Source organism: Myotis davidii, unplaced genomic scaffold (genome assembly GCF_000327345.1).
Source record: "Myotis davidii unplaced genomic scaffold, ASM32734v1 scaffold88, whole genome shotgun sequence".
In the NCBI taxonomy this organism is placed as follows: domain Eukaryota; kingdom Metazoa; phylum Chordata; class Mammalia; order Chiroptera; family Vespertilionidae; genus Myotis; species Myotis davidii.
Genome location: NW_006300377.1, coordinates 1187259 through 1214964, shown reverse-complemented (window position 1 = coordinate 1214964; position 27706 = coordinate 1187259). Strand labels below are relative to the sequence as shown.

General features: G+C 49.8%; 2 protein-coding genes across 4 annotated transcripts in view; both read right to left on the bottom strand.

The window, feature by feature from the left end:
- INPP5B (inositol polyphosphate-5-phosphatase B) overlaps positions 1-8513 on the bottom strand; it is a 57108-nt gene extending 48595 nt beyond the window's left edge. For 2 of the 3 annotated variants that reach the window (XM_006777264.2, XM_006777266.1), the window contains exons 1-7: positions 8446-8513; positions 7718-7782; positions 7270-7364; positions 6555-6652; positions 6385-6414; positions 5658-5768; positions 1518-1649 (exon numbers count right to left, since the gene is read on the bottom strand). In XM_006777264.2, coding sequence (XP_006777327.1) covers positions 1518-1649; positions 5658-5768; positions 6385-6414; positions 6555-6652; positions 7270-7364; positions 7718-7774 — 523 coding nt within the window. In that variant the 5' untranslated portion in view covers positions 7775-7782; positions 8446-8513. Of the gene's footprint in view, positions 1-1283; positions 1368-1517; positions 1650-5657; positions 5769-6384; positions 6415-6554; positions 6653-7269; positions 7365-7717; positions 7783-8445 lie in introns of those variants that run through there. The other variant, XM_006777267.2, reaches the window with a different exon arrangement.
- An 8600-nt stretch (positions 8514-17113) lies between these two features.
- The window catches only part of SF3A3 (splicing factor 3a subunit 3), a 17827-nt gene continuing 7234 nt past the window's right edge, over positions 17114-27706 (bottom strand). The window contains exons 9-17 of the mRNA XM_006777263.2: positions 27045-27113; positions 26267-26334; positions 25987-26094; positions 24922-24991; positions 22707-22871; positions 22503-22613; positions 20968-21058; positions 18789-18844; positions 17114-17413 (exon numbers count right to left, since the gene is read on the bottom strand). Coding sequence (XP_006777326.1) covers positions 17336-17413; positions 18789-18844; positions 20968-21058; positions 22503-22613; positions 22707-22871; positions 24922-24991; positions 25987-26094; positions 26267-26334; positions 27045-27113 — 816 coding nt within the window. The 3' untranslated portion in view covers positions 17114-17335. The remainder of the gene's footprint in view (positions 17414-18788; positions 18845-20967; positions 21059-22502; positions 22614-22706; positions 22872-24921; positions 24992-25986; positions 26095-26266; positions 26335-27044; positions 27114-27706) is intronic.

Below are 27706 nucleotides of genomic sequence, written 5' to 3'. Positions count from 1 at the left end.
CAGATAACTGGCTTCAGAGCTGTGCTGACTTCTCTCCCAGAAGACCTCTCTCTCCTTAGGGAATGAGACCCGCCAGCAGCCTGGTGCTGGTGTGCCAAGACAGAACCCACCTCTTCCTGTTGCCATTGGGCTTGTTTTCCAACAGACGGGATTCTGGCAGCCTCTTTCGAGGAGCAGAGAAGAGAATATGTTCTTAATCTTAAGGGGTCCCAGACCAGAGCCCACAGTGTCATGGAAACTGAAGCAATAGCTGTCTCAAGATCAGCACTTCCAGTTATCTGAGCTAAACCCATGAAAGATGCCCGCTATCGGCACCATCAGGTGCTCTGACCGCGTCTTGTGGTGGCCGCAGTGAAGGAAAAGCATCAGGCCTGAGGAAGTCCTTGGCCTGCCTCGTTTCCTCTCATTTTACAAAATTATGCAACCTGCTATCCCCACCCCCATCCCGCGACCCGTCACAGTGTCCAGCCTTGAAGAGTCAGTGCAGGGCTGGCCCACACCTGACACAGCTACTTGAGACTCTTCATCTCTAGCGAATGGCTGAGAAAAGTGGTCATGCCAAAGCTCGAACGTAACTGGAGCCACATGGGCACGCCCAGGAGGAAAAAAAGAAGAAGAAAAAAAAACCCACCAGGGCGCCCTTGCAGAACAGTAGGAGCTGGACAGACAATACAGGTGTCCAGGTCCTCCCTGAGCATCAGACCGGCCCAAATTTCAGCGCCGGGCCGCTCGCTCTCCAAAAGACAACCTTCTGCTCAACAATTGGCCTTTTGTGCTGCCCAAGGGTTGGGTGGAAAAAACCTAGTCCCTTTCCCCTGGAACCTCACCCGCGTCTCCTTTCCCAGGGGGGACAGGGCTCCCCTGGACTCCGGCTCTGAGCACAGCCCAATCCATACCCGGGGCTGGGGACCGACAAGGGAGCCAGAGGGCCCCGATACGCACACCATTCCTCACCCAAAGGAAAGGTCCGTCGGGACGCCTGCTCCCCGGCACAAGCCAAAGTCGGAAGGTCAGAACTGAACTGGCTGAAGGTTAGGTTGTCCTGCGGCTCAGAGAGGGGCAGCGACTGGCCCCAGGTCACACAGCAAGTCAGAAACACAGTTGGACTCTACAACCCCAACCTCAGCATTCCCTAATACCCCCCCCCCTCCCCGGCCACCCGCCTGCCCACGCCACGCCCGAATCAAAATAATTGACATCCCCTCTCGGAGCTTCAGCCCCGGCGTCCTCGGCTCCTCAGCGCTAGAACCTCGGGCTTCACGGCGTGTGCCTCCACCCGCCAGGAGTCGCGGTCCCGAGAACCCGCGGCGGCGGACATCTCCCTGCTGCTTCCTCAAGCTCTTCATCTCGCCGCCGCACCGCCCCGCCTGCGCTGCCCCAGGGTCCCGCCCCCGCAGCCACCTCCGCCAATAGAAAGCCTTACATCTCCATAACCACGCCTCCCACACACAACAGAGCCCACCCCTGCAGCCGGGCCTCCTCCAATCCCCACCGCCCCTCCCCCGATGGATACCTGCCTCCGCCAATTCTGGCGCACCCGGGCCAGGTGCCGAGGGCCGAGTTCCCACCGCGCGGCGAGGGTTCCATCTCGGGCCACCTGTACCGAGACAGCCACTGGAACTCAGGATCCCGGGTCGCAGGGTCCAAGCCTGAGGCAGGAAGGAGGAGGAAATACTGAGCCACGGGCTTGAAGGGCAGGCTTCACCCCTGCGTGACTGTATGACCAGGAGCCAAGCGCTCAGTCTCTTCGAAGAGTCTCCAAGCCTGTGTTTCCCTGTTTCCCTGTTTCCCTCTCGCGCAGAGTGGGTCCGAAATGCAAATGCAGTAATAACTGTGCCTTCCAAGGTAGACCTGTCCCTAAAAGTGTCCTTCCAAGGTAGACCCGTGCCATTCCCCCAACCTCGCGGTAACTGTGTGCCAAGGTCTATGCGTCGTAGGTATCCTTAATCCGCACAACAAACGTTAGCAGGTCGGGAGCTATTAACCAACGGCCACTGAGCTCAGAGTGGTGGAGTCTGAGGTCACAGAGTGAGAGGCAGAGTTGGGGACCCAGATAGATGTCAGTACTAGGGAGTGGGTAGAATGCTTTAACTAGCCAAAATCTCTATCAGCAACTCGAAAGCCACTCCAAATAAACACACTCTGAAAACAGCGTGCTTGCTATGAAATACTCCTTCAGGCAAGTCCTCTGGCTCCCCCTTAACCAGATTGCCGTCCATCCTTCTTAGAAATTCTTGAGTCTCCTCTGCCTGTCACTCAAACTCAGATCTGTCTGGCTTCCAGACACTTGCTGTTGCTTTTTACACTACTCTGCCTGCTTCCCTTGTAGAAATTCATGAACCTGACCACACTGAATTTCCAACGGCATCATAAATGAGGAGATTTGGGTCCCAGTCCTGATGGTGGCACTGCCAGGCACAGCTTTTAAATTATTTTCAGGATTTGCATGCTATTAACCTATCCCGGGCCTCATCTGCTCCTCATAAAACTCTTGGAATAATAGGTAAGGCAAGTTCATGTTTCAACTGTAGAAATAATAAAGCCAAGGCCTGAAGAAATAAAATATATTATTCACAGTCACAAGTAGGAAGTGGCAGAACTGGGATATGAACTGAAATCTCTGGACTCCGTGGGCTTTGATGTTAGAACCTGGGGTTCCAAGTCCTATTACTTCAATTGATGAACGTCTTTGGGTAAGTTACTTACTTTCTCCATGTCAGTCAACTCATCTATATAATGGAATATCTGCTCTTTAGGATTGCTCAAAGATTGACCAGGAGGACATGTTGTTGTCTAGATGTCTAGAAGAATGTCTGGCACGTAGATGCTCAATTAATGTTAGCTAATTCTTTGCTCTGTCACCTAGTGACCAAGGCACTTGCACTCCCTGGCTTTTTGTGCTGCACATTATCCACCCAGGGCTTTTTATCTGTAACCTTATTCTGGACTTTTACCTGTAACCTTATTCTGGACTTCAGTCCCTTTATCTGTAAAATGCCCAGAATTGGGCTGATGGATATCCAAGAGCCTGTCATCTCTGAGAGTCCCATCTCACGCAGCCCCCCCCTGACAACTGCTCAATGAAATTGAGTTAGTATAGTTTCCCTGTTGATTACCCCAGATATGGAACCCAAAAGGGAAAGCAGGTAAAGGGATTGACAGGCAGATACTTAAGCTTAAAAGAGGAAGTCATACTCAACTCCTCTCCTTCATTCTCACAGCCAGCCAGGTACCAAGCTCTGTTCCTCCATTTAACACATTTATTAAGTGCCAGGCACTGTTTTAAGCACTGGGGCTAAAGTTATGAACACTTTGTGAACACCCACACTCATTGCCCCCAGGGTGCCTTCATTCTCATCTGTAGGATCTCTCCAGCCTGTCCTCTCTTCCCCGTCGCCATTACCAGAACCTTATCCAAGCCTCATATTTCTAAGGCCTGAGCACTGCAACACATTCCCATTGTTCTCCCTGCTTTAGGCTCCGCGCTTCCGCACCAGCTGCCAGAGGAACTTGTCTAACATGCAAATTCTGCCTTGTCATTCCAAGGGTTAAAACTCCTATAGCTCCCCACAAGCTACCGGGCAAAGTGCAAGCTCCTTGCTGGTTATTTATGACCCTTCATGAGCTGCTTCTACTGCCTTCTCTTGACTTAGCTCTCTCCACACCCTCCTTCCACCAAATGACCTGCTCTTCCCTCTAATTGCCTCTCCTTGTTGCCTGCCTGGGAAAACTCATTCAAGCTTGAAGTTTCAGCTTAAATATCACCTCCTACACAAAGCCTTCTCTGAGTCGTGTATCTGGTACAGGGTAGCATGAGTTTAGGAAGCATTACAGCAAAACTCAAGAGCTCAGATTTTGGAAGAGACTATCTAATCCTGTCTAATCCTGGCTCGTAGTTCACCAGCAAGGCCCTGACCCTCTCTCAACCTCAGTTTCTTCATTTGTAAAACAGAGACGTTGATAATACCTTGTAAAGAGGTAGTAAAGAAAGAGACATAATGTGCGAAAAGTTCTTAGAGCAGTGTCTAACACACAAGTCAACAGTGAAGTTATGAGCCCTCTTGTACAGAAGGAGGAAACATTTCTGAGCTCCTACTATGTGCTGAGCCCTTTCATATGTGTTATCTCATTAATTCTCACAGCTCCACAAGGAAGATATTATTTATATATAGAAGTTGACAAAACCAAGGTTCAGAGAGGTAAGGTGGTTTGCCCAAAGTCACACAGCCAGGGACCAGCAAAGATAGGTTTCAAATGCAAGACCCTGTGTAGCTTCAAAGTCCATGTGCTTTGCTGTTATTACTATTATTAGCCTTCCTACAAATACCAATAATAATTATAAAATACATTATTCTTGCCCTGACCGGTTTGGCTCAGCGGATAGGGCGTCAGCCTGTGGACTGAAGGGTCCCAGGTTCGATTCCAGTCAAGGGCATGTATCTTGGTTGCGGGCACATCCCCAGTGGGGGGTGTGCAGGAGGCAGCTGATTGATGTTTCTCTCTATCCCTCTCCCTTCCTCTCTGTAAAATAATCAATAAAATATATTTTTTTAAAATTACGTTATTCTTGTTAGTTGAAGGCTTGGAGATAAATTTCCCCTTGCTTATAGAATAAACTTTAAACCCCTGAGCCAGGCATTTAGGGCTCTATAATTGTGTTTTTCTCCCCTCCATACCCCACTTTGAAACCAAAGCCAGCCTCCTTCCTGGCACCCCTGCCCCCCCATGGTCATGCTCCATGGTAAAATGATGATAGAAGGGAAGCCCATCCCCCATTCCTGCAGAGACAAGATGTTAGTCTGAAAGGAAGCAAGTAACAGTGTTGGGTGGACACCTAAGCCACAGCACCTGGTGGCTCAAATTTGCATGTTCTGTGGCTGAGCCTCTGCTCTATATAAACCCTTCTTTACAAATCTGCCTGGCTGATTTCCTGGTCTAAACAAATTCTGCCCTCGAGGCCACTAATCTCTCCCTGCTACGCCAAAGCTAGGTCATTTTCTCAGCTGTAGTGGGGAACAGAGCCAGGTTCAAGGGCAGGAGGGCTCATATGTCAGACTTCCCTGGGTTTCTGGCTGGGGCCGGCAGAGAGGAAAGATGGGCTTCTAGAAGCTGTTGACCCAGCCAACTTGTAAAGGATTCTGCATCAGAATCACAACCCACTCTGTGCAGCCCTGCCCACAGCCAGGAGGACAAGGGGGTCCTGCTGGAGTTAAAACTCAGGTCCAGCCCTGACCGGTTTGGCTCAGTGGATAGAGCGCCGGCCTGCGGACTGAAGGGTCCCAGGTTCGATTCCGGTCAAGGACATGTACCTTGGTTGCAGGCACATCCCCAGTAGGGAGTGTGCAGAAAGCAGCTGATCGATGTTTCACTCTCATCGATGTTTCTCTCTATCCCTCTCCCTTCCTCTCTGTAAAAAATCAATAAAATATGTTTAAAAACACACACACGCACACACACACACACACCTCAGGTCCAGAAATAGGAAACGTGAAAAGCAAACACCATGGTTGGCTGGGGGCCTGGAGGCACTGTGGCCAGATGACAGCCCACATGAGAGGGCACAGAAACGGGGTGAGAGTCCAGAGTGTGGAAAGTCAACTGGTAGTGGGTAGATTAGTAACCAGCCAGCCCCCCAACAGAGCCTGGGTCTTACCTACCTGAACAGGCCCTGGCAACTTCCTGCAGGAACATCCTGGTGTGTGAACCAAAGGGTAGCTGGAATGTGAGGCTGAGCTCTGCTGTGTCCAGCTGGACGGTCACATCTGAGCCTGCACAAAGGAGGCCGGGAATGAATCCTTGACCTTCAGGAGCTAAGGATGGGTGCATCTTAAAGCTAGAATCCCCAGAATGGAGAATCAGCAGTCCAAGCTCCTGAAGTCCTTTCAGCCCTTCAGGAATTGCCCGGCCAGCATGTTCAGTAGTTGGTGCCGACTCATGAACCAGGAGGTCAGGGTTGGATTCCCCATCAGGGCATAAGCCCGGGTTATGGGCATGCAGGAGGCAGCCGATCAATGATTCTCGCTCATCATTGATATTTCTCTCTCTCCCTCTCCCTTCCTCTCTCTGAAATCAATATAAAAAAAAATTTTTAAAACATAAATTCTAGAAAGGCTGTGCTGGATCAGTAAGGGGACTTTCTATACACTCAGCTCCAAATTAACATCATCCTCAATCTACAGAGGGCATGGACCGAGGCTCTAAAAAGTCGTTGAGCCTTCCCACAGCAGTGCTACACGAAGCTGAAGAGACAAGTCTATCCCCCAGCAAGTGGAATGAGAAACACATAGAGGCAGGTAAGAGAGGCTGTCTGTCAGCCGGTTTACCCAACTGTGCCAGGCCCTTACTTCACACCCAGACCCTGTACCCTCCGCCCCAACTACTCACCGAGAATGTAGAGTTCACCATCTGAGGACACTGTGGGGAGGGAAATGAAAAGGCCCTTAGCCCTTGAGCAGCTCAGCCTCAGCATCCTCCTAGTGCCCACCCCCAACAAGGGCAGAAATGCCCTGGGAGCCAGAGGAGAGGGACTCATACCACCCAGCCCCTCTGTGCACCTTCTTCCAGTGTAAAATCCCGCGAGACCGGCACTATCTGGTCCAAACAGACGTCATCCCCAGTGATGGCCATCCTCCGGTGCGTGTACAGGAATAGACTAAGGGCAGGAAGCAGAGGTGAGGACAGGGCCCGATGGCTGCCCGATGGGCCTGTGACAAAAACGGTGCGACCCCTTTCCCTCCCTGGACCTGGACCTCTTTCTCCATCTGTAAAGTGACGGTGGTGGATTAGAAAATGTCTGAGATCCGCCTGCCGGTGAGGAGACCTTTGACAAGTAGTAGTATTCTCTCTGTGTGTGTAACACGTGGGTGGTGCTGACAGTTTCTCTGTGCTTCAAAGTGTATGAGACACTTTCCATGTAATGACTCTCTTGAACCTGGACAAACAGGTCCGGAGGACTAAAACCCCTTGCTCAAGGCTGTGTGGCTTGGAAGTAACAAAACCTGATTTGAACCCAGGCCATTAGACGCAGGATCTGGGCCAGTATGTTAAACCGCCTCTTCTCCAGAAGCTTTCTCTTCTAATGTTGAGGATTATGAGCTAATACATATGGAGAGCTTAGAATACAGTATTCCAAAACTATTAACTATCATTAGTGTAATTATTCTAGAAGACTCAGACTCTGCCCCAGAGGGATGGTTGAAGTCCAGTTGGAGGGTACTGTGAAGAAAAACCCCATGGCCCAGACAGGTGGGGGCCGAACCCCTCACTTACGCGTGTTCTTGGCCTCCATGTTCCAGGCGGTAGCGCACGAGCCCCAGGAGGCGGCTCTGCCTGCTGTCTCCCTCACACAGCACACCCTGCACTGCCTGCTGCTCAGGGTCAAGGGAGATGAAACAGGAGGCCAGGGCTCTCCCATCCCAGCCGGCCCCACCTCCCCTGCTTTTCCCTTGCCCACACAGATTCACTGTGTGACTTTGGGCAAGTTGCTTCACCTCTCTGAGCCTTGCCCATCTGTGAAATGGGAATAATAAACCCCAACTTCACGGGGGTGGGGGGGGTGGAGAGTCCAGTACCAAGGAAGTACTGAGTAAATACTGCTTTCCCTCTCCCTGGATGGCTGAGCGAGAGGGAGGAGAGCATGTAGATACATAAGACTTTCCTTTCCACTTCCAAGGCCGGGCAGGCCCTGGGGCTGGGAGTTCAGTGCTGGGAAGGATATGATGATGCAATATTCCCCTTCAGCCAGTGTCTCCTGGATGGCCACAGACTGGTCCATGCTGGTCCCTGTTGAGCAAACACACCCCCGGGAGGGTAGATGGGAGGCCCCTTTAGTTAACAAGATAGCCAGGAGGCGATAGGGCTGAGGGGCAGGGAGGAGGGGCGCCTGTGCAGTGAGAAGACAGAGAGGATGGACCTTGGAAAGTTGCTAAGGAGAGGGGTTACTTCTTGGCCCAGGTGGGATGTACAATCTGTGGTACCGCCCTTTTTCTGGAAGGGTGCCTAGTTTTTCCCGAGAGGGGTCCAGTGCACTCTGGGAAGTGGGGTGCCTGGTCCCATTAATGGGGAGCGGACATGGCCCCATTGCTCCTGGGTGGGGGCTCTGCCTCCCTTTGGGGGGCAGTATTCGTCCTGCTGGCTCCTCTTCGGGAGGTGTCCCTGGTGTGTCTGCATGGGGATGGGAGCGGCATCCTGTTACTCTTTGGAAGGGAAGGTCTCATCCTGGACAAGGACCCCAGTCCTGTTCCTTTTTCCCTGGAGACAGGAAAAGTGTCCCATTGCTCCTTGGCCCTCACCCCCATCCAGTAGGCCCCATTGCATCAGCCACAGGCCAGCGGAGTGTCCGGTTCTGGCAGCGCAGGACAGGGGTCCCAGCCCTCAGCTTGCCCGCAACCTCCTGGCCAGCTCAGCCCTGGTCCCCCCTCCCAGCCTGCTGTCACTGCCGCCTACCTCCTCAGCTGTCACCGCTGGGTGTGCGGGACTCCGTGGCCCGCGCCCCTCCAGTGACTACATTTCCCAGCAGTCCTAGCGCACACCATGGCCACCCAGCCTGCAAGTCCCAGCATGCCTGCGTCAAGCCTGGGGGTCTCCCCACCCCTGTTAACTCCTTAGGTCCTGGGGTGCGCCGGGCTCCCTGATCCGGGAAGGTTTTCCTAATAAATGCCCCGATCTCCACCCCGACCCTAAGTCATGGGGCCAGATTTCCCCGCCCACGGCCTGCAAGGAAGGTGGTCACATTTAAGAGAAAAAAGTAATGCATTTTTACTTTCTCTTCAATTCCATTCTGAACGCCTCTCAGCCAGGTGAGCCAACTCTGGCTTCTACTGGAACGCTTCCTCCCCAAAGGACTACCCTGTCCTAGCCGAAAGAGGAACAACGCCAGGGAGAACCATTAGCCCGTTTCCAGCTGGGGAAACTGAGGCTCAGACGCGATGCAGCTTTGCCAAGGCGCTGCAGCCAGCCGGTGGCTAAACGGAGCCTGAGCTGAAAGTCTGACTCCAACTTCTGTGCACTGACACTGACATTGCCACGCACTGTCCACTGTCGTATTTCCTCGCTCAGCCTCACGGGAATGTATGATGTGCCCACGACAGAGAGCACCGTCCTGCCTGACTCACAGAGCTGTTTGAGGAAGGTGGATGTGAACGCACTTTGTGGAGGGTGTGACACTGTTCCTATATACAGGATTATGCTGCGACCCATTCCTCCCTCCTGCTCCTCCTCCTCCTCCTCCTCCCTCCTCCTCCTCCTCCTCCTTCTACTCCGGAAACTCGGTCCTTTCTTGTTCTCCAGCCCCTTCCCCTGATTCACCTGGTCACCTGCACTTGGGCAAGGCCCTTCTCCATTTGGCCTCGATTTCCCCATCAAAGATGAGGAGGTTGCTCCAGATGAACAAGGGCCAACCAGGTCAGGTAAGGGAGGCCGGGACTGGTCTCTCTCGGCCTATTGGCCACTTCACTAACTGTAACCTCGCTGTCTTTTCCTCACCACCCCGGCACAGCTGGGCCTCAGAAAGTGTTGGTTGAATTAGTGAATTAACTAATGAATTGTCTGAATGAATACACCTGCTCTCAAGCTTTGACCCAAACTGAAGGGTCAGTGCTGGGGAGGGAGTGACCGCTCTGACTTCTAACCAGCGCCCCGCTTCTCTCTCCTAAGCTGGGACTTACTGCCCTCACAACAAATCCAACTTTGAATATGTAAACCAGTTCCAGAAACAGATACCACCTTCTTCCCCATCCTCTCCTCTTCCTGGAAATTCCCACAGCACAAATGGAGCTCAGGTTTATTTGAATTTGACTTCAAAGTCACGTGGGGGATGAGGGAAAAGGGGATGGACTTATACCCTTAGAGATAAACGGGATGGACTTCACTGCAGGAAAGCAGGGGAACCCCAATTCCAGCCCCACTCTTTTGTTTTAAATATATTTTTATTGATTTCAGAGAGGAAGGGAGATGAGTCATTAATGGGTTGCCTCCTGCACGCCCCCTACTGGGGATCAAGCGTGCAGCCTGCGCATGTGCCCTGACGAGAATCAAACCGTGACTTCCTGGTTCACAGGTCAATACTCAACCACTGAGCCACACAACGCTAGGCTCCAGCCCCAATCTTAATGTCAAAGGCTGGGGAGCAGGATCTAGGAAAAGTAGATGGGGCTGGGCACTTTTTACAATCTGTCCCTGTAGAACTTTGGGGTCCTCCCACTTGATGGGGGTCAGAGGGGAAAAACAATTGCTCTGTTTTTCCCAGATAAACCCCAGCCTCTCCTTGGAATTGAGGCTAAGGCCTGGCCCCTTGGAGGACACCATGGCCAGGTCTAGGTGGGTGGGAGGCAGGAGTGAGGAGCCTTGAGCCCAAAGCTGTGGAATTGATAAATCCCTTTCACTAAAGATACAGCTACAGGAATCAGAGCTGGGGGTGGGCCTGGGGGCTTGCCAGGCCTGCAGGGTCTTCCTGGCTGTTTCTCCCTGATTCGGCTGGGCCTGGCTAGAGGAGCAGGACAGAGTGGAGGAGCAGCAGCATGGCCCCAGCCGGGGACCAGTGCAGGGGACTCCTGGTGGCCCCTGAGGCTGCCCGACTGAAGTGGAGGCTCCCATCCAGATGGAGGCAGCTGCCTGAGGCCGAGGTGTGGCAGCACTCCTGGCAGCTGGACTGAACCACGGCCCGAAACACTTGTGGATCCCTGCCACCCAGGCTTGGCTGCAACCTGCAGTGTAGCTCAAGCTGGACCATTTCAGCTGCAAGAAGAGATGGGACCGTTCCTCCTCCCCTTGCCCTTCTCTCCCGCTCACAGAAGCAGAAAGTGTTAAGTGGGCCATGGCTGAGCTGAACCTCTCTGGGCTCCTAGCTCCCTCTCTATGAGGTCAGCCAAGTAGTCCCTAGAGAACCTACAGGGTGCTCAGAAACAAGGGCCCATGCCAGGGAGACTTAGGAAATTCCAGCTGGTGCCCGGGGTGAGGCAAAGTGCAGAGCTGGGAGGCCAAGCAGGCTAGACCCCAGGCAGCCTGGCTCCCAGCAGGTCCAGCTCCAGCCAGACTTGGCTGCTGACCTACTCGGTCCAGGCAGAAGGAGAAAGGCCTGCATTTACGAGGCAGGACAGTGCCCCAACCCTTGGAGCACTCCAGGGGCCCACCTCACAGAAGTCCAAGCCCTCAGGGCACATGGCCACAGCTTTCTGCCCTCTGAAGCATTCGCTGCCTTGGCAGGAGAAGGTGGCACAGATTTCCTCCTGGAAGAGAAATGGAGGGGAGGTGGAGGGGTAGGGAGCTCTCCTCAGATTGAACAGGGAGTGGATGACAGAGAGGCGAGGCTGGAGCCCCATCATGCCTTCCCACTGGCCCAGCTACCACATGCTGTCCGTCCCCGCCTCCACCTCCCAGAGCAGGCAGGTGAGAACGAGACACTCCCATTTCTCTGGGGGGCTGGTGGAGTGGAAACCAGCTTGTCCTCTGGGACGACCAGGTGGCCTAGACCTGAGTCAGAACAGGGTTTTCCAGGGAAGTGCTGTGATATCTCTGCAGGGGGCAATTCTGCAAAGTCCCAGTCCCCACCCCAAGGGAAGGCATCTTGTGTGTGGACAGGCTCCACCTGAAACTCCCGCCTTTGCTGCCACCCTAGACAAGATTGTTCTGGCTGCCTTTGTGCTTGGGGGGCGGGCACACTGGTTAAGCTGGGCTGGGGAAAGGTGTGGGGACTGGGAAGGGAGTCTGGAAGGGGCTGGAGCACAGAAGGTAGATGGCTCAGACGTGCGGAGTTGATGAATGAAGTAGACCTCAAAGCTAAGGGTCAGCCTGACAAGGTTTAGGAATGAGGTATCCATAGAGGTTGAGGAGTTGAACACTGAGTTCAGATTTGCGGAACTGTCAGAATGAGGTTCAGAATTGGGGGGTTACTAGGTGGACAAGGCACGAATGGGTGGGGCTAAGAGCTAATGGGGCCAATGGAAGCAGGAGTCAGAGTAGAGGCTCTGACTTGGAGGGTAATAGAAGAGAGGCTGGTGGGCCTTTCTCACCCGAGGCCAAATCATTGAGCATCAGGCAGAGTGGGCCGCCACTGCAGCCCTGCAGAGAGTAGGGCCCGGGGCTGGGGGCCCAACTATTAGCCAGCAGGCAGGGCTGAGTCCAGTTTCATTTCCCCCCTCACAGCCATGGCTGCACTGGGCCGTGTAGTGGGAGGTGTTGAGTTGAATCAGCTGGATAAAGAGTATGGGGGTGGGGGGAGGCCAATAGGGGAACACATATGTAATACCTTAATCAATAAAGAAAAAAAAGATAAATAAGATGGACAAACCTTTACCCAGACTCATCAGGAAAAAAAGATAGAGAACCCAAATAAATAAAATCAAAGAAATTCGAAGCAAAAAAAAAAAAAAGCATACCAGAGAGTCCAGGAGGATGGGGATGGTGGACACAGCCAGTCCTGGGCTGTAGCTCAACCTCTCCCGGCACCTCAAACAGACGCCTCTCCCGCTTCAGTCTCTCTCCCAGTACCTTCCTGTAGGTACCTGAACATCAGTCCCTTCCAACGACCCCAGTCCCAACCCCTGCAGCAGCCCTCATGGTCGCCTCCCACCTGGGCCCCTCAGCACCCCACCCACACCTCACAGCGGTGCTCCCGGATTCATACTCTTCCATTTGGCTGGAGAACTTTGCCTCCTGTAGCACATCTCTCCAACGCAGTGCGAGCGGTGGCATCTCTGTGGAAGGGTTTGAACATGGCGGCCTCATTCCCTTGGGCGGAGCATTCGGGAGGCTCTCTCCTCCTTTGTCTGCTTCTTACCTGGGCAGGCGCAGGGGTCAGCTGACTTCTGACCAGGTTCTGGGCTATCAGTAAGACCAGCAGGAGGACTGGTAAGAGGAAAAGGAGAGAGGGGACCACTGCAGGGAGTGAGCAGCTCAAGGGTCACAGGTCAGGGAAAGGTCATGCAGTGGTGAAGTAGAAGAGGTCATGAGGTCAGGGCAAAGAAAGGGCAGTCCCAGGGCCCAGCAGTAGTCATGGGTTAGGGTTGGTCACAGAGTCCAGGAAAGACTGGGGTCCCTGGGCTGAGGACAACTACCTCTGGGTAGAGCAGCCCTATGGCTACTAGTGGCCGGAGACATCTTCTGTTGAGGTGCTGCAGGAGCGGGAGAGCATGAAGGACCAGTCCTGGGCAGCCCAGGTGAGAGCTGCAAACAGAGTCCCATTATTGCACTATGCAGATGAATACACTGAGGCTGGGGAGCAGCGGAGGTCAACTGTAGGGGAAAAGGGGTACCAGAAGCTGAGCTTTTGTTTCCCAAAAGTCATACTGTCAGTGACTTTGATGCAGACACAACAGGCCTGCAGCCTAGGAACAGCCCCTCTGAGTGAATGTTGTTGTTGGCATGGCAATAGCAGCATCCCAGGGAGACAGAATTGGAGCAAGTGCAGTGACAGGAAATAGATATCTGGTGCCATTGCCACTGATCTGGCCTCTTTTGACTCCAATAGGACCTGGCCTGGGGGTGGGGCGGGGATGACAGGCTGCCTCGGAACCCAGGGCAGGGAATCCCTGGGTCACAGAGAGGGTCAGAAGTCAGGGCTCACTATGACCAGGTTCTTAAGGGTTCAGAACCCTGGGGGCTGAGCACAACCCAACCGCCAACCTTCCCAGGGCTAACGGCATGTTTCCCTACTCTCATGGCTATCGTCCTCCATCAGCACTTGGATCTCTCTCAGGTGATAGCTGAAGGGGCCCATTCTGGGCTGGGCCCCTCTGGCCGTGGTCTTCAGTGCATGAATGGGGCGGTGCTCAGGATTCAGGTGCTGAGGTGAGGCAGGATGGGCCCCTTGGCAATAAGGGCCACTTCTTTCTCCACCCTCACCCCTTCTTACTACCAGGAGCCTCAGCCCTTCCACTGTTCGTAACTCGCAAGAAGCAGTTGTCATCCAGTCAGTACCTATTCAGTGGGACTTCCATCCCCAAAAGAGAATAGGGTCATGGAAGGCCCCCAAAGGTTCTACCCAGGTCCTTGTCCTTGTGGAAGGAAGAGCCCAGGTCTCCCTCATAAGCCCCTCTTCCTCCTCCCTGGTGTGGGTAGATGAGGTTGCAAGGCAGTCCAGGAGTGTGAGGGGGCCAGACACTCAACAGAATCGGAAAGCCAGCCGTGCCTGGATGGTTACCTTGCCCATCTACTTTAGTTTGTGGCCCTGTCCATGGCTCGAGAGAATATTCCCTGTGCCCCACCCCCTCCCAGCTATAGGCCTACCTGGACACCAACAAGTGTGGAGGGCAGCGGGCGTGTGTGCATGAACTCGAGAGGCTGCAAGTGCAGTCCTGGAAGCTGGTGGCTGCCACTCCTCCCCTCCAATCATTTGCCAACTCCTGGAATTCCCTCTGATGTTGCTGCCACCAGGGATACACAGGGGCCACAGACAAAAGAACCAAGCACCACCGATGTCCAGACTGTAGCAGGAGGGAGGAAATAAAACCCATTGGCAGTTTGGACAGATCAAGGGACCCCCGTGCCAACATCCCACTGGGATGTGCCTTATTTGTCTGGCAGGTGGAAAGGGCTCTCAGAAGAGATCAGAGGCAGGGGAGGGCGGTGTCCTCCCAGAGCCCACCTAGAATGGAGAACTGGCTGACAGTGGAAAGAGAAATACGTGGGGAGGTCACAGGCCCATTCCCAGCCCGAGAACTCTGAGGTGAGTCTGCTGGCAGGACTCAGTGGATGAGGGAAGAGGTAGCTATTATCCCAAGTATTAAAAAAAAAAACCCACACACAAAAAAATGAACATGCAGAGGGAGGAGGAAAATCTCAGACCTTTGCCCCTCACTGCCCCTACACATGGTTACCTTCAGTGTTCCCTTTGTAGACCCTTCCAGCACCAGCTGACCCCATGTGCGGAACAGAAGGAAAACGGAGGAAGGGATGAGCGGGTGAGGGGACTCCTGCTCCAGGGAGGTCAGCAACATGAGTGTGGGGGCCAGTCCCAGGAAGGACTTCCCAGCTGCTTCCTGCCTGGGCTGGGAGGGGCAGGCTGAGTCCTGCAGCTTTCCTCCTTGAAGAGGGAGTCACCTGTTCCCAGCAGGAAGCGCCCAGGCAGAGGTTCAGTCTCCGTGTCTATGGGAGAAGTTCTTACAAGACTCAGGAACCAAGGATGGGCTTTGGGAGATTCATGAATCGCTAAAGTTCTGTGTAGAAAAGCTATGTATGTATTTTCCCAGGGAGAAGGTCCACAGTTATCTTTGTAGTTTCAAAGGAATCTCTGGTCCCAAAATGATTAAGACCTACTGACCTAAACCAAGAAAAAGCAACCCTCCATTCCTTCCCCGGCCTGGTCAGTGGGCTCAGATGGAATCCTGGTCTCCCCACAGCAGAACCCGAAAGTCCGGACTTTGAGGAGTCACCTCTGGTGCCAAGTTTGCCTGAACCTCCCTGACAGCTCTGTGCCCCTCGGAGCTGGATGGCGCTGGGCACGTGGCTCTTCCTGCCAGCCCACGAGGTTAATGAACCTCCTTACCCCTGGTTCTGCTCCCACCTTCTCACCTCCGCCTGATTCGCAAGATCTGCGAACCTAGGTGTGTCTGGCATGTGGAAGGCACTAAAAGAATATTTGGGTGAATGTAATGAATGAAGAAAAGTCTTTGCTATGATAGGGAAGCCCCAGGTTTCCTCCAAGTCCGCTCAGCTGCATAGTTATCTGGGCAAGAACTCCTCAGAACCTGGAGCCATCTCCCCTCCACTGTAAAGAAGAAAAGCCCGTTCTTGGGTGACGGAGTTAACCTGGAGGCCTGGCACCCACTCCTAGAGGAGTATGACAGCTGGTTCCTCGGGAGCCCTGATGCTATTGCTCCAACAGGAAGGCTGGAGGGACGCCCTCCCCACGTCTCATTTCCGAGGCTTGTTTCACTCTTTTCCCAAATGGCAATGTCTCCTTGCACTTCGGGCTAGTTCTCGGTAATCACCGTTTCCAGTTGGCTCAATTAGGTTTAATTACCTCTCACGCTGCTTCAGAAGCTCAGGCCCTGAAGAGGTTATTCTACTGGGATTTTAAGCACTGGAGGAGCCAAAGCACAGTACATGTGAGGAGTCGCCCAAGGGATGGGTTGAACCAGGAAGGAAAACAGAGTGAAGTGCTATAGGGGAAGAGGTGGTTGCCCTATTGCCACGGAGATGGCTAGGGCAATAGGTACGTGTGAGGGAGAGGGCCAGCTAAAGTACGTGCATTACAAACAAACTGAAAATCCAAGTGCTGAAGGGCAGAGGGGACAGAGGGGGCCTTGGGGAAATCCTGTTCTGGAGTAGCCAGTGCCCTCGGCTCCTGTTCAGACAACTGTGCCAGTGGGAAGACCAGTGCCCTCGGCTCTCCTAGTTCTTTCCACTTGGGATACTAGATTCAGCTCCCAGGCCGGGGCTCAACTCCACCCAAATACTGGCTACCTGGGCTAGGGCAACAAAGGACTAGCCCAGTGGTCGGCAAACTCATTAGTCAACAGAGCCAAATATTAACAGTACAAGGGTTGAAATTTCTTTTGAGAGCCAAATTTTTTAAACTTAAACTATATAGGTAGGTACATTGTTATTAACTTAATTAGGGTACTCCTAAGGCTTAGGAAGAGCCACACTCAAGGGGCCAAAGAGCCACATGTGGCTCACGAGCTGCAGTTTGCCAACCACGGGGCTAGCCACTCCTCAGTCAAGGTGAGATCTTGCAGAAGAAATAGAATCACCGAAGACTCTTGTGAACTAGCAAGTGGAAAGTTACTGCTCATCTGTTCCATCATGTGCTAGGCTGCTGAGGCTTGGGGAAGGGGCAGGGCCTACAGCCCATTCCAAACAGCGTAACTCCTTTAGGCAAATAAAAACAGAAAACCTTCGTGCCAACAACTGTCCCTAGCAGAGCCCTGGCTCACTCTTCCCACCTTTCCCTAGCATGTGCATGAATGGCTGACAGGCAGGGCTTACCTGGGGTGATGTTCATTTGAGGAAGTGGGGAAAGAGGTTAGGTCAGATATACCTAGCGTAACATTTGTAACCTAACAGGTGCTCTTTAAACCTTAGTTGCTACTGAAGTGTATGAGAAAGTGGTAGGGATGTGTTAAGAGCTAAAGGATGAGTTAGTCCATAATCCAGGGCTTCAGAACAAGACACATTTAGAACAAGGGCTGGTTTTATTTTCTGACAATGTTTTTTATATAAAACAAAGATAAAACACATCTCAACCCTACAATCTGCCGCATGCCTTGTCTCTACAAGATGCATGCTAGACCGTAAGAGTAGCAAAGAGTCTTTAGGAGCACGTGGTTGGGAGGAATAGAAAAAGCAGATCTCAGGGAAGCCTGGGCAAGCCCAAAGCTGAGACACACTCCTGACACTAGAGCAGTCCTTGTCTCTTCAGATCCTCATATGTCTTCTTATTCACAACATTCCCACTGGAGTCTTCATACTCTTCCTAAAAAAGAAGGGATACAGTTAGCTGGGCCTCCTGGGAGAAATGTTTGGAACCAATGTCTGGTTACCCAAGCTCACGCTGGCCGGGTTCCATGGCATTCATCTAAGACAGCCCTCTCAACTGGGGCTTGGGAAGAGAGTCAAGCCCCACGGCCTGAAGGCATCCACTCCGTGTAATGAACTAAATTCTCTCCTGGGGATCTAGAATGGTACCTCTCGTGACCCATCCTTGGCACACGTGAGAAAGCCGTTCATTCGAATCACTTCCTGTGTTTAAGGTGAGGAACCCTGGTTGAGAAAGGCTGACCTAAGACAACAGTTCAAATAGTTCCCAAGAACCCTAGGTTTCTGCCCAAGAGGCCACTGCAGTCAGGAAGGGTGAAAGGGAGGCCACACAGGCTGTGCTTCCCCACTTCCAGAGCAGTTCTGTGTCATTCTATCTTATATATAGGAATTCTATGTTACACTTTGGAAAGAGCGTTTGTTACTAAAAAAGCAAATATTGAAAACCATTGACCTAGGGCAGGACATACACTGGCACTCCTGCTTGCCACTTCAAAATTTCAGGAGATCCCCCACTTCCCTGTCATACAATCTTTCACGTGTTATTGAAGGAGATGCTGGTGGTGAAAAAAAATTTTCAGTGGGAGAATACAACCGATCTTAAGACACAGATTTGAAGTCTGACGCATTAAAAAGTCTCATGTACCTAATATCACAAATAAATTAGGCTTTCATGTCTAGAGCCAATTTATAGATATTGTCATATTATACTCTGTACTGCAGTGAATCAGGGACCATTTTTTTAAAGAAGTATGGATAAAGGACACCCTTTTTCATCCGTGCTGGGAGGTGTTTAAAAAGACTAATACTATGTGTCACATTCTTCTTTAATTCTTTTTTTTAAATTGATTTCAGAGAGGAAGAGAGAGGGAAAGATAGAAAACATCAATGATGGGAGAGAATCATTGATTGACTGCCTCTTACACGCCCCACACTGGGGATTGCGCCCGAATCACAGGCATGTGCCCTTGACCGAAATTGAACTTGGGACCTTTCTGTCCGCAGGCTGATGCTCTAGCCACTGAACCAAACTGGCTAGGGCTTAAGTATTTTTTAAATTGATTTTAGGAGAGAGGAAGGGAGAAGGAGAGAAATAGAAACATTGATGAGAGAGAACATTGATTGGCTGCCTCCTGCACAGCCCCACCCGAACATGTGCCCTGACCGGGAATCGAAGCTGCCACTTGTTGGTGGAAGAGTCGACACTCAACCACTGAACCACACCAGCTGGGCCCGGGGACCATTTTCCCCTCTACGTGGTGATGGGGGGCTCTATCATTTAACGCTGTTCTTGTTGGTTCATTAGCACCCACCTCAGTGTCAGGCTGCCATCGTTCTGATGCCTTCTGCAGTTTCAGCTTGGCCCACACTGTGGGGGAGGGGAAAGGGCAGGCTGAGTATTCATTGGTTACACAGTGTTACAACCTTCCCCCAGTTCCCTCCCCCACATCAGGGTTCCCCTGGATGACTCTGCTCTTGAAGCTTTTGCTTGCCCCAAACTAGAATTTTGGTTCTGGACCACCTGTACACACCTCCATTGCAAATTTACTATAATCTTTGCTTTCCTGTAAAAGAAACATTGAATCAAATAAACCAAAGACCTCTTAGAATAACATACTCTCGAACAAAGAAGTAAATGTGGTACAACCTATGGGAATTATTGGCGAAAGTGACCTTACTGTCTTAAAGTTCATGATGAACAGTGGTGTGCTGCAAGAATGTTTAAAATATGTAACACTTGACTATTTAGTCAGGGCACTGACCTTCTCTCCCTTAGACTGTAAAAGAAAAAAAGGACAACAGCCAACACAACAATAGCTGTCTGGTGTGAATGAATCAAAATTATACCTATATTTATTTTGTCAGATCAGCAAAAAAATACAATTTATTTTAGTTTTGCCATAGAATTAGTTTATGTGTGCCATAAGATGAAAAAGGTTGAAAATCGCTGTGACAGAAGAAAAAGGGAACACCAGATGTTATCGAATATGTTTACTTAAAGCCTGGTGAATATATTTCAAAGATTTTAGAGGGGAAAATAAAAGGTGAAATATCATGCCCAAAGAGTCTGACAGATAAGATGGTTCAACAAAACTGGAGACATTAAAAGAAGAACTCTGACGGTTCAATAACAAATTATCCCAATGAAGACAAAAAGGGGGAAGACAGCTACAGATGCCATCACAGCTTCAGAGGGAGTGATCACATGTACACAACGGGACAGATACAAAACCAGAGAAAGAATGACTTAAATCTCTAAGAACGGTGTCAGGAAGGTGTATTCTCAAGACAAAGCGCTACATGGAACAGAGAGGACAGGTCTGCTGCCAGAGAGGGAAAACGATAAAATATTAATAGATGAAGATGAGAAGGCACAGCTATTAACTTCCTATATGCTTCCACATTTTCTATCACATAGGACAATCTCTAAACTTGACAAGATAACAAGAAATATCCCATAGAGAAAGTTGAAGCCAAGATGGGTTAAAGATATCGTAACTGAGACAATACATGAGGAAGTGTTTAGCTCTGGCCTAGCATATAGATGCTCAAGTAATCATCTTTTCCTTCCTAGCTAATTGCTTTACGTTAGCTGAAGTCTTCAGGCCCTGATAATATGCGGGGCCCTGTCACAGTCTTTGTTCAACATTCAAGAATCCAACCCAGAGTGGTTCTAAAATACTGGAGATTGGAAATGTTGTCATAATTATCTTAAAGGAAAAAATGGATGTAGGAAACTGTGGACTAGTGAAGAGGGATCTGAAAACAATTAGAAAAGAATGGGATCGCCTCTGGGCATGGAGGATTTAAACAGTCCCAGAGATGGGAGAAAAGGTGAGCTGACTAGCAGCTGAGTAGAGTGACATGTACACCTGAGAATGAGGGCCTGAAATTTATCAAAGCTGAGTGATGAAATTCATTTCTTCTCGATCTAACCAGCTGAAACTGAAAACACAACAGATAAGAGATAAACTAAAAGAACACAGCCTGTAAGGAAGATGCCAGTGGCAGTAAAAGCTCCCACTGCCAGACAAACAGGAGGCCGAACAGGCCCGTGGGTGCTGTAACACATTCCGACGTGTGTCCCTTCGCTCTTTCTCCAAGAGGTGTTTTGCTGCTGTGTTTCTGTGTATCTGATCTGTCCCTCAGAAAATAAGCTTCCTGAAACCAGTACTATTTTTTCCTTCCTATCAGGGGTGCTTAACATATTTAAATTAATTCAGGAAAATATACATAATGCCCATTCACTCAAAATCTTGCATATAGCATTCAGAGACCTGGGTTAAAAGCCCTGTTTTATACTCAGCATAGAACTCTTCTCAAGAGAGAAAGAGTCAGTACTGCTGACCCTCAAACACGCAGCAGTGTATGACTGTTGCAGCTGTCACATATCCACCAGCTGCCCTTCAGCCTGTAAACATGAGGGGGGTGGGCCAGTGATTGTAGGAGTGGCCACCTGGTCTGGCTAAGGAGAGAACAAAGTTTACTTACACGAGACAGCATCTTCAATCTGTGTCACATTAGCGAAGTGGGCCGTGTTTGGGATGCCCAGACACCTCATGCCATGAGCGTGACGCCATTCCTGGAAGGAGAGAACAAAAGGACAATGTGAAGTGGAAACAGCTGAGCACACAGCACTCATTCCACTCACCTCCTCGGCCCTAACCTGATCCTTACAAAAGACTTCACCTAAAGGCTGCACTTTTTAGGTTCATGTTTGTAAACAGCTGGCTACAACTGACAAGAGGCAGATATGGCAAAGCAGCATTGCACTGTTTACCTCACTGGGTTGGTTTATGAAATCTACATCCCAGATCCTGTAGTCTTTCAGACAAAACCTGTGTCAAGACCACAGAAAAACATCACAACTCTAGTCACTTCACATGCAATCCCCACATCAGTATGACTGAGGGTTCCTGGGAGCAGGCCAGTGCCACCTTTATAAGTAAAGGAGACTGTTTATCAGGTATAAGCAAGGATAGAGAGCAGGGAGAGAGGCTGATGCAATGACAGTTTTGGCTCAGGGATGTCAATTCCAATTCGTTGGAAGTGGTGTTGACAAAGATTCAGAGACTACCCAGGGGGTCAGCAGAAAAAAACCAGGACCAATTAGCACTATGTATGTCTGAAGGAGGGAGAGAGTTCACACAAATTTGCCATCCTTGGTCTCGCAAGTCTTTTCCATTCTGTAAAATGTCCTTCCAAGTACTAAGATGTGAGGACCGAAACAAAACAAGGGTGAATCCACTTACTGGAGTACCACCCAGATAATGCCTTGTCTCAAGAATACCTTGATAAATACCATCCCTTCAGTTTTTTGTTTCAAAAGGCAAAGGCCCATTTAAGACTCAAAGAAGAAGCCCTGACCGGTGTTTCTCACATCAACGTTTCTCTCTTTCTGTCATTGATGTTTCTATCTCTCTATCCTTTTCCCTTCTTCTCTCTCTAAAATCAGTCAAAACAAAACAAAACAAAAAAACCAAAAACACCAAAACATATCCTAGGGCAGTGGTTCTCAATCTTCCTAATGCCGCAACCCTTTAATACAGTTCCTCATGTTGTGGTGACCCCCAATTTCATTGTTACAAATTGAGCATAATTAAAGCACAGTGATTAATCACAAAAACAATATGTAATTATATATGTGTTTTCCGATGGTCTTAGGGGACTCCTGTGAAACGGTCGTTCAACCCCCAAAGGGGTTGTGACCCACAGGTTGAGAACCGCTGTCCTAGGGTGAGAATAAAAAAAAAAAAGACTCGAAGAAGGAGGCAGTCAACCCCTTCCTTGGTCCTATTAGCAATGGGGTAGAGAAATGACCAAGGAGTCAGAGATTGACCTAAGACGGAATTCCCCACAAATTGTCTCGGGTGTCACACAGGGTAGCCCTGGCACCACAGGCCGGACTTTGGACCCAATCCTCCATGATTCTCTAAGCTGTGACCTCTCAGGTTGCTCCTGTCCTCTTCGCTAAGACTCAGGTTTTGTACTTGTGTTTCCAGGAGAAACGACTCTGAATCCCTTACAGCAAAGTGCCGCTGGAAGGCCTTGGGGCCTCGGTAGGTGTAGTTTCCACAGATCTCACAGTTGTAGTTGATGTTTAGGCCGTGGAGTTTGTACAACCAGTAGGGGATGGGCTGAAAGAAACGGGAAAAGAAACAGTCTTAGGAGTGTCTGCGTCTGCTTCCAACGTGGGGGATGGGGAGAAAGATGGTCGTGCTGGGACTTACTTTGCCGTCCCAGCCCAGGGGCAGGTTTTTGGGATTGTAAATGATCTCGTTCTCTTCATCTTCACTTTCACTCTCACTGATCTGCTCTTCCTCTTCTTCTTCTCGCTCTTCTCCTGTCCTTGCCTGCTTGCGTTGGACATTTTCATGAGTGAGATGTCGCTGTTCCTAAGTCAGGTCCATAAATGAAAAGGGAAGTCAGAGAAAAGTAGTGAAAAACAAGAAGGCAAACTTCCTCTTTTCCCGCAACCCTTGCTGACCCCTCGCTTCCAAGGACACGGGTTTCTTTCTTGTAGAATAAAGGGAAACTCTGCCTTTGTGTCGCAGCTCCTACCAGCAGGCCTTCCCTGATCCCAAAGGAAAAAGTCAAAGGTTCTATGTCACTTGCCAAATCACTCACCGGAGGCCACAGACTACCACAGAACGACAGAAAACAAAGCCCCTCAACTCTTTTCTGAGCCAGTCCTTTCCCCATTCCCTCTGGTGATGCCCTCACTAAGATGAGAAGCCTCTAACTTGCCCTGAGCCTCTCCTCATTCCAGTCCAGCAACCATTCTGTTCTCAGATTTATTGGCTTAAAATAACCAACCTAATGGTACACTCAGCACACAGAACTTTTACTGGATTTCTACTGTTTAAAGGACAAAGTCCAAATTTCTAAAATAACTCACCAAATTTTTCATGCTTACCATTTCCTCTACCTGAAATATTTTTCCTCCTACTTAGAAAACTCAATCTCAATATATTACAGCATATCTCACTTATCTGTCTCTCACAAAGTGGGTATTTCAACAAGGGCAGAAGGCTGTGTCATACTCACTACTGCACCCAAAGATTCAACACAATGTCTGAAAACCAACAGATGTGAATAAATGGTGATACTGATAAAAATCATATCAGGACTTAAAGAGATCGACTACTGGAAACCAGTTTCTCTGGAATTCCAAAGAGAATGGCGCCACCTTCTGACAGAGAAAGCAAAATGCTCTCAAAGGAGGGAGGACGTAGTGGATGCACCTTATGTCAAGGACACAAATTAGCCTCCCAGTCATCCTCAGAGGACTGGCAACGTGAACGGCTGCCATAGCAATGCCCAAGTTCACTGTGGAAAACACAACTGTCCCCAGTGTCCAATGTCTGGCTAGCCTCCTTTTAGTGAAAGCAGCTGTAATAGAGGGAACCAACAGGTGACCCTAGACTTGAAGCTATTATGTGTGTCCATGGCAACTGACAAAGACACATAAACAAGCTATCTGAGCCAGAGACAATCACTCAATGCACCATGTGAGCATCTGTAAAGGGAAAGGCTCTGAGAGCAGAAAGCAGACACTGGCAGACAGGCTGGTCTACTGCAGGGACACTGGCCATCTTCTCTGGATGAGTGCTGCCCTTCCTTCCACCTTCTAGCCGTGAAAGCAAACAATTTTCCTCCGACTCCTCCCTCTTCTTTCTGAGATAAGCATCCCGGCCAGGTTAGGCCCATGGTCGGCAAACTGCAGCTCGTGAGCCACATGTGGCTCTTTGGCCCCTTGAGTGTGGCTCTTCCTAAGCCTTAGGAGTACCCTAATTAAGTTAATAACAATGTACCTACCTATATAGTTTAAGTTTAAAAAATTGGGCTCTCAAAAGAAATTTCAATCGTTGTACTGTTGATATTTGGCTCTGTTGACTAATGAGTTTGCCGACCACTGGGTTAGGCCTTTTTCCACTCCAACCAACCTCCAGCTTCTTCTTGAAAGAATATTCAGGAACAGCTTACAGACAGACAGCTTTGTACCGGCTCCAATGAGTTTCTCATAATCGTGTAAACATGTAATGCCTCTTCATAGTCAGTTATACCTGAAAAGCTGCTGGGATTAGCATTTCTCTTACTTGCCTTTTGAGTGTCTACTTCTTGGGTTACCCCCTGGGTATGATCTGGAGCTCAGGTGAAGAATCTGCACCACTCTGAACACTATACTGAGAGGGGAGTCTATTCTCTCTCTCCAGCCTCATGGGCATTGGGCAGGCTTGGGAATATCACCTAACAACAGACACCTAGGAACAGAGTAGGACCTCACCAAAGGGCCAAGTCCCCTGAGAGAACCCTATTTTCTGCTGAACTAGTTTAACAACTACTCCTCCTCCTTCAATCCTAGAAAAAAACCCTATCAGTTCATATTTCTCCTACTCCCATACCGCGTAGCATTTATAGCCCTCACCAGAATCAGTTACTCACCCCAAGAATCTCCACGTATTCGTAGATCTGGGCTTCCAGGAAAGCAATGTCTTTGTTCCTCTCAGTATCTCTAACAACAAAAAACAAGTTGTATCACTCAAGGGTTCTTTTAACCAATGCCTTGTTCTCTGTACCTGAGAGCATTTATTTGACAGGTACATTAAAATCATAAACAATAAAATATATTTAAAAAATAAATAAAATCATAAACACACAAGAAATACGCTGTGAAAGCAAATGCTCTGTTCAGCTCAGGACGCACTGACAGAAGTCCTGAGGTTATTTCTGGAAATGCATGGAAGCTTCCTTTGACCTCATTCCAGAAAGCAGAGGACATACCCGGATATTTAAATTTCCATCATTATAATCTACAGAGGAGATGCGGTACAGAAAGCGAGCTCCAGAACAGGCAGATTTGGGCCCAAATCCTGATGCTGCTACTTAGTCACTTTTCTGGGTTATGAACTGTAAAAATAATTAGGATGACAAGTACTTTTCAGCGTGGTTGTGTGAATTAGAAAATAAAATTAAAAATACCCTGTATAAGCATGTGGCTCAAGAACAGGTTCAACTGTCATTAAGAAAAATAGGCTTAGGCCTGGAGGTATGGCTCAGTGGCTGAGTATCGACTTATGAACCAGGCAGGAGGCCATGGTTCGATTCCTGGTCAGGGCACATGCCTGGGTTGCAGGCTTGATCCCCAGCAGGGGGCATGCTGAAAGCAGCTGATCAATGATTCTCTCTCATCATTGATGTTTCTATCTCTCTCAAGTCAATAAAAACATCTCTTTTAAAAAAAGAAAAATATACTTAGGAAATAGTTTTTGAACCTATCCATAGGCTATTAATGTAAAAAAAAAGGTACCTAGAGCAATTTCAACATGAGAGGCTTCACCACTTGCCCCCTGAGTACAAACTGCCCGGTTTATAACAGTGACAGCACTTTCTACCTTCAGCAGAGAAAAGGAGCAGAATGGACCTCTATGGATCAGTAAGGGTGATAAGCAGGCTTCATGGAAATAACATCTTAAAACTGTAAGCAGAGGTGCTACCCCAGCCACTCACCGCTTGGTGCCCTTTGACTTGGGGTTTTTGGCGAACAGGGAGGTGTCCAGCGCCTCCAGGGACTTCCCTTTGGTGCTGAATAGTCTCTGGGCTCGCTCCTCTAGGGTCCTAAGGAGACAGGGGAAAGGATTCCAGGATTACTTTATCATAACAGACCTGCTTATTTCTGTAGTTGGGAGAGAGGGGGGGGGGGGGGAGAGGAAAAATGGTATCAGAGCCATGCAGAAGTTTGTGCAAACACAGTAAACGGGACAGTTATGAAGAAAAACCAGTCTCTTACCCGCCACACTTCAGGCCTAAAGCTAAGAGTGCAGATTTCAATCTGTCCAGACCCAGGGAGGCCAACTCCTACATAAAAGAGAGACAAGTTACAATTTTATTTAAATAGAGTTTGATAAACAACAAATGCTCACACTTAGGTCTTAGGAGACTGGTGGTATGGCTATTCCCAAGGCTGTGGCAACGCCATGCATTCCACAGTCCATCTCCTAGCAGTAAGCTCACCCTCTCCAAAGGACGGACTCTGGTCAAGTTCACAAATAACCACACTGGCAGTGCTCCATTACCTCCACTATAGCTGAACAGAGCCTGAATGATTATTTCAGTTTTCAAAATACTTAGTTTTAAGTTTTTTTTTCCCTCCCCTTTCCCTTTTTCCATATTCTTTTAGATGCCTGGTTCCAGGAACTGGTCTTTTTCTTTTTTTTTGGTTAATCCTCACCTGAGGATATATTTTTCCATTAATTTCTTTAAAGAGAGTGGGAGGAGGAGATACACACAGAGAGAAACATCAATGTGAGAGAGACTAACAATTGGTTGCCTCCTGCATGCAATTCCAACCGGGGCCAGGGATCGAGCCTGCAACTGAGGTATGTGCCCTTGACCATAATTGAACCAGAGACCCTTCAGGCACACGCCTACGCTCTAACCACTGAGCACTGGCTAGTGTGGAACTGGTGTCTTACCATAGTAAGTCCATGGCATTAAAAACAGGAAATTGAGTGGTCCCCTGGAGAAGGGAACAGGCAAGACCAGTACACTGGCTAAGGAAAACATACCTCCCAGGAGGAGAAAGCAGAGAGGTCAAGATGGGCTCCAGCATGTGTCAGGGCACTGCTTGTCTCTTTCTGGCAAGAAGAACAACACAATGTTTAAGATTGAGGTTTACAATGAAGGCAAGGGAGCCAGCTAAATTACCAGGTGCCAGTGGCCCTGTTCTTATACATATCCTATGTAATAAAAGAATAATACGCAAATCGACAGTACAGCTAAACAGCGAACGACCATCCGGACAACCATCCAGGACCACGCTATGACACCCACTGGCGCCAGGCCAGCCAAGGCAGGTGCAATGCAATTAATTGGTCAGGGGCCTGGCCATCGCCCCATGATCGCCCCGCAGAGGGAGGCCCAGGCCACCAACCATGGGCTGAGGCGGGTGGGCGGGGCCTCCGTTTAGGAGGGAAGCACAGGTCTCAGGTGCCAGACGGAAGTTGGTGCTGGCAGCTGGGGGAAGAAAGGCCTACTTTTGCACTAATTTTGTGCATCGGATCTCTAGTATATGAATAAGAATCAAATCCTACAAGAGCAGAGCAAAAACAAAAAAACAACAGACAGCACATTCTCTTCCTGAGAGTTCAGGAAAACTCAAGTTTATCCCCAGGATTTGTGAAAATACGAAGTAGAGATTTCTAGCACATAATTTATCTTTTCTTGGTCA